Source organism: Anarhichas minor, unplaced genomic scaffold (assembly GCF_050575085.1).
Source record: "Anarhichas minor isolate MPS153535 unplaced genomic scaffold, ASM5057508v1 ptg000010l, whole genome shotgun sequence".
NCBI lineage: Eukaryota > Metazoa > Chordata > Actinopteri > Perciformes > Anarhichadidae > Anarhichas > Anarhichas minor.
In genome coordinates, this window is record NW_027466456.1 from 3,268,588 (window position 1) to 3,274,587 (window position 6,000).

Sequence of the window (6,000 nt, forward strand, 5' to 3'; positions counted from 1 at the left end):
AGGTGCTGACAGGTACATTTTGTGACATTTGGACAAAGCCAGGCTCTTTTTAGCTGCGTTAATGCTAAGCTAAGCTAACCGGCTGCTTGCTGTAGCTTCATATTTACCGTACAGACATGAAAGTGGTATCGAACTACTCACCTAACTCCTGGCAAAAATCAAGTGAGCCAAAGTAATTTAATGATTAACGTAACTAATTACTTTAAAGAAATATTACTTTTTAAAGGAGTGAAAAGTAGATTACACTTCCTGAGTAACGTGCCCAACACCGATTACAGCCGGACTGAAGTCTTGATTTGTATTTTCAATCCCGTAGATCTACGAGCTAAACTTAGATTGTTGTTGCTATGAAGAGAATTTGAAACTAAAAATCTGATGAAGTTAATTGCTTTTGAAATACTTTGAAATGCAGAAATTACTCTCAATCCACCAACAATTTATCCGTAACTTAAGCATGATCAGATTCATCCATTTTCTCTTCTGTACAGTCCAGAGAGATCCTAATTTATTCAGGAGGTGGTCTTTGAACCTTTTCCACCACTTTCTGGAGTTTGATTTTGTCCACTGTTCTCTAGGAAGACTTCCTAACTTCCAGTTAAAGAATTACATAAATGTTCTCCTGATAATACTCTCAACTATTGCATGGTGTTGCCGATCTTGTTTCTCTCCGAGTTTTTATGTGTAAATTGTGTATTGTATTAAATCTACTATTATTGTACGAACAAGAAACTGTAAATAAATGATTTTGTGTAAACTTCTGATTCATATTTTCTGAGTTGTGTTTTATGTATTAAGGACACAAAAAAATAAACAATTTCACATTTCTGATGAAAATGTTTTTTTTCTTTGAAATACAAGATATTATAATTTTGTGAATTAAACAACACAGATAAATATTCAGCTTTGCATGAGTCACAACAATAAATATAGTGAACAACAAACAGCAGTTTACAGTACAAGTGATAAGGTTGTTAAAATTAACATAAAGACCAGATACATAATTCACATAAACAAGAAGCAAAATGCAGTAAAACCTTTAAGGAAATGTAGCGAAAGGCTAAACTGAACGCTGTCTGTTTCTCAGCGAGACTCAAGATCTCAAGAGGTAAGAATGTACGAAGCAGCTTCCCGACCTGTGCAGCATCCTGAACAATCTTTACTTTCACTTTTCTACCGACACAAAATAGCTGCATCCCCGTTGTGTACGCCCATTACCCTGCAGGTGATGAGTTATGCTGCACACAACAGATATTTTTAGCCAGTGGAATTATTATTGTAATAAAGTTGCACAGCAGGAATCACAGCAGGGAGGAAAATGAGAGCGTTATGTCACACCGTTACTGACACCTTCGTGACTGGGTGCTGTGCCTCTGCCAGAAAATATAGTGAGTGAGTGCCCACACCGCTGAGACATCAAGAGAAACACACACACACACACACACACACAAAGCTAGAAAAACACACTTTTCTTGAGTCAATGGTGCATTTCAGGTCGTGAACCTTCCTCCGGCGCCTTACTAACCATTTCTTTTGAGTCCCATTGCGTCAGTAACAGACAAACCTGTCAGTGCACAGACCACGAACGGAGGGAAACGCTGATGGAGACGTCTTGACTCCGGGACCGCCACCAATCCTAATTGCAGTGCCCTTCATGTGTGTTCTACTTGCTGGAACTTTATTTGTTTTTGTTTTATTTATTCTTTTTTTAAACCTGTTCAGAAATACAAATTCTGTTTCTGTTGCGCGACATCACTGGAATAAGTGTCTAAATGTATCCAAAGGCCACAACTCAGCGAGTGAGTTGAAAACATGGAAGAGGGTTATTGATGGTAATGAGACTGTTTAGTTTAGTTGGACATTAGCTGCTGTTACGTCTCCGCTGTTACATGATTGTACCGATTCTTCCACTGAAATGAGTGGAAGCTTTATACTCATGGATGTAATACTTGTTGAAATACACTGGCAGTCTGTTAGGAGCTCAACATTAAAACATAACTGATTATTCAAATCTACTTGTTTTGTAAAAAGATAGTTTTTCACTCATCTGTACTATTGCTTTTTGGCATGTTGTCCAATTGAACTGCAGTTACAAATCACTAGATTATCTCTGCTTTTTGCATGTATTGTAATGACTTCTAATATCACCTCTAATGACACAAAGGCTTCATGTCTGACTGCATTGTGAATTCATCCCCTCATTGCAATTATGGTTTGATTTTGTATTAAAGTTACCGTGAGAAACTTTTAACTGTCTTAATTTAATACTGATGCCACTATATGACCTACGTAAGTAAACGAGGCCTTCAGCGAGAAGATCGGCTATTTCTTTATAGATATAATACCCGTTATCTGGTCCGATAGGTTCACCCAAAAGCTCCTTCAGCTCAGACTCAAGCGGTGCCTCCAGCAGCGACCGGCCCACCGCCGACAGATCCGGCTTCGCTGGCGCCTTCGACCTGCAGTCGGAAGCCGACTGTCAGACCCTATTGCGGTAAAATTAGGTTTTCTTAAGGGAATCTGGCTCTCGGGAACACTGCCGCTTTTGTCCACAAGGACCGCCAAAATCAACACAAAATAAAAGTTCCTTGCAGTAGCTTTAAATTAAAGATTTGGGAGCATTTTCTGTACTCCAAAAACAGAAATGATCTGCAATACAAGCGCAACAACACGGGCAATAAATAGACTCGGTTATATTTTCATCAGAAATAATATCTTTAGGAATCCTTAAAAATCTAGAATGATCAAGTGGCAAATTGTTTTATCCTTCCAATAATAAAATACTATATGCTGGTGAGTTCTCTCAACATCTAGTGAGGAAAAATAACATTTAGTGTTTTCATGTTGCATATCTGCATATTTGCTACCGTCTGGTGCTCTCCATGTTCAGCGTCTGTGATGAAGAATCTACCTGGAATGGAAGCAGGAAAAACTAAATTTCATGATGTCACGTCCTCTTCGAGACGATCCTCTTCGAGACGATCCTCTTCGACGTCATCCTGAGCTTACAGAAATCAAAGTAGAAGCGGTGTGTGAAAAAGACAGATAAGGCCGAGGAATGTTTCAGATTGCTTGGGTTTGTAGAACAAGTCTTAAAAATAGACGCCGAGGTTGTTCAACTCTTCGGCTCCGCAGGAAAAGGCTCCAGGGAGAGACGACTGGCGTGCTTCACGTACACGTTGCCATCCTCCAGCTTGACTTCATACACTTGTTGCTGTAAAAAAAAAAGAAAAAAAAAGGAAGACAAAGGAGCTGATAACAACACGAGTAAGAACTCACGCCTTAATGCGTCAACAGAAGTGAGCTTACAGTGCATTTAATGTTAAACAATGTAGCGAACCCTGCTGCGAAAACCGTTTGTTTTTATGTTTCTTCTGCTGCTTGTTATGTACGAGAGAAACATCAGTTTATGAAAGTGATTAATGGAAAAGAGAACAAGATGTTTACGGAAAGTAAAGCTCTTGTTTGGGACCGTTCACTGCAACCAAACAAGAGAACGGTGGGAACAGAAAAGATGTTCGACAGAACAAAAAGGGGAAATATAATCTTGACTCTGACTCATGAGCTGCGATTTCTTTTTTTTCATGCCGTGTCAATAAATGGAACTTCCTACTTCTGATAGAAGTGGACGATTATGATGTACTTAATGATGATATTTTGGGCATCTTTTTGGGGCCAACTGATGTTTTCACTGACCTGTAAGGACGTCCCTGACTTCCCCGTCCTGAGGTCAAAGTCGTAGTCGTGCCAGGGACAGAAGACCTGCAGGACTCCGTCGGCCTCCTCGATGTCCCCCTCACACAGAGGACCGCCTGGGACACGCAAGACAGGAAATTGTTAATCACCGTCTTCTCAAAACAAATGACTTTTGCTGTCGTCCTTCTAGAGATAATGTGATTGTGTTGTGAGGTTTGCATAACAAGCAGTGGTGTAGGGTCGTTATGACGCACAAACACACACCGAGGGCTGGACTCTAATTTAGGGAGCTTTGTTACCGTCTCCTCTTCTTTTCTCTCTCGTCTTTACTCACTGCATCGTTCATATTTAAAATGCACGACTGCCGGCTCGGCTTGCAGATGTCCTCAGCTGTGATACGTTATATGGAGAGTATCGTCACATGATGAAATAGAGATTTGACTTTGGACAACGAGCAATCATTATTGTATATCTGTATATGACAAAAATATGAAAATAGTATATTTTTAAATAATTTATTCCTAGATTTAATAGTTTATGTAGAATAAGCATGTCATTACATTTTAGATTGCCACTGACTTCTTTTTTTTTTTAACCAAAAAATTAAATTAAAACCATGGAGATGTTTTTTTTTCTTTTTTTTTTTATTGTATATAGCAAATAACAGTAATATTAACAGTTATTTCTCAAACACAGGCATATATCTGAGTGTACCCAATATAACACATCGTTAGAGGGCCTCCTCCCCCCCCCTCTGCTCCAGGGGCCCCAAAGCAACCACTCTGCCCTCACTCTGTATAGGCACGGCCCTGTTAACATGGTGTGGAAGCTCCTATATACTGTATGTGTGGAGCTGATAAACCTATGAGAGGACAGCAGGCTGCCACTTTTTATAGAGCTTTCAGTACCAGCTGAGAGATAAATTAACCAGAACCTCATACTCTGTGAGAGGAAGTGACGCACAGATGTACTGTCGGCGCATTACAGTGAATTCGCTTATTATTTATAATTTTTTTTAAATGTGTTGTAGCCTCTTGTGCACTACCCTGTATTTTTAGAGGTTGATAAGGTTGATGCTCTTTTTTTTTTTACCCGAATGTGAACAGCGAGCGTCCATGGCGAAGAACTCCTCCTTCACGTAGAAGAGGCAGACGTCAGAGTCGCGGCCGAGCGAGGAGTACATGAGGCGGCAGCGCTTCGTGGAGAGCCCCGCTACCGGGCCTATGAGTCTCCATGAGACGCCCTCCGTGGTTCCCTCTTCATCTCCGGAGCCAGACGCCATAAAGAACAGCGAAATGAGCCGAGGTTGTCTTTCTAATTTGCGCTACTACTCGGGTAGGAGTACGCGCTACCAAATGCAATTTGGCAGTTTATCTCGGTGGAGAATATATTCCGTTTTTATCCACCGGGCCGAGCGGTGCGACGGTCAGCGGTGCGGGACTGAGCTGCATCCATCCGGGCTGACTGCAGCCTGCTGCCGGCGAGCCGTGACGCTGTCACACCGAGAGGCACGAGCACGGCTGCTAACAGCTAACGAGCAGCACAGCCTTATTCTCTTAGTTGTATCGCTTTAATATACAGCTGCCCCTAAAATAATCACAAAGCTGAGGCAGCAGCTAGATCCAGCTTGCAGAAATTGGCCTTTCGTGTTAAATCAAAGAGCTTTAGAGACACCTCGGGTAAACAATACTGCGTCTTAAATACAGAACATGTGTTCTTTCAGACTAGTGGAGCGAAAACATCCAAAATATATACATTTAGGTGTTTATTTTACTACTTTGTCATTTTATTTCCCCTAAATTCACCTAAAGTTAACATTAGATAATGCCTTTGATAATTCAACATTCCTTTTTTAGAAAAATTGTAACAAAAAAAATGTATTGTCTTAATGTAAGTAATCAACTGAAGTTTCATCGAATAGTTCATTTATTCACCCTATTCCCCTGTAGTGCCTTCATAATGTATGCAATTTTACAAAACATATCTTTAAAGGCCTCTTTTGTATTCACACTGATCCAGAAGTCTGCACTTCAGCAGCACTTAAATACAGCAACCTTTCCAGTTGCATTGCTCTCTATATTCTAAAGGTTTTTACGGAGGGAGCAAATTAGCACATATTTAAATACGAACTTGTAAGAAAACGTGTGATGCAAAAAACAATTGTCTTAATATAATTAATCAACTGGGGAATTTTCATGGTGATATCTGTTAGTTACATTTTTTCCCTTATTTACATGAGGTGTTTCCCCTTAATTTGGGGACTTCTGTCCATCATAATAAACAGGCTACATGAACACACCCAGACAC

At 40.2% G+C, this 6,000-nt stretch overlaps 1 protein-coding gene across 1 annotated transcript; it reads right to left on the bottom strand.

The window, feature by feature from the left end:
- Positions 1–904: 904 nt before the first annotated feature.
- LOC142946926 (Rieske domain-containing protein) lies at positions 905–5,206 on the bottom strand. Its single transcript, XM_076088556.1, has 3 exons — positions 4,786–5,206; positions 3,694–3,809; positions 905–3,211 (listed from the first exon to the last, which is right to left on the bottom strand). Exons 1-3 carry the CDS (start codon positions 4,973–4,975, stop codon positions 3,113–3,115), a joined length of 405 nt encoding a protein of 134 aa, XP_075944671.1. The 5' UTR covers positions 4,976–5,206; the 3' UTR covers positions 905–3,112.
- Between the last annotated feature and the right edge of the window lie 794 nt (positions 5,207–6,000).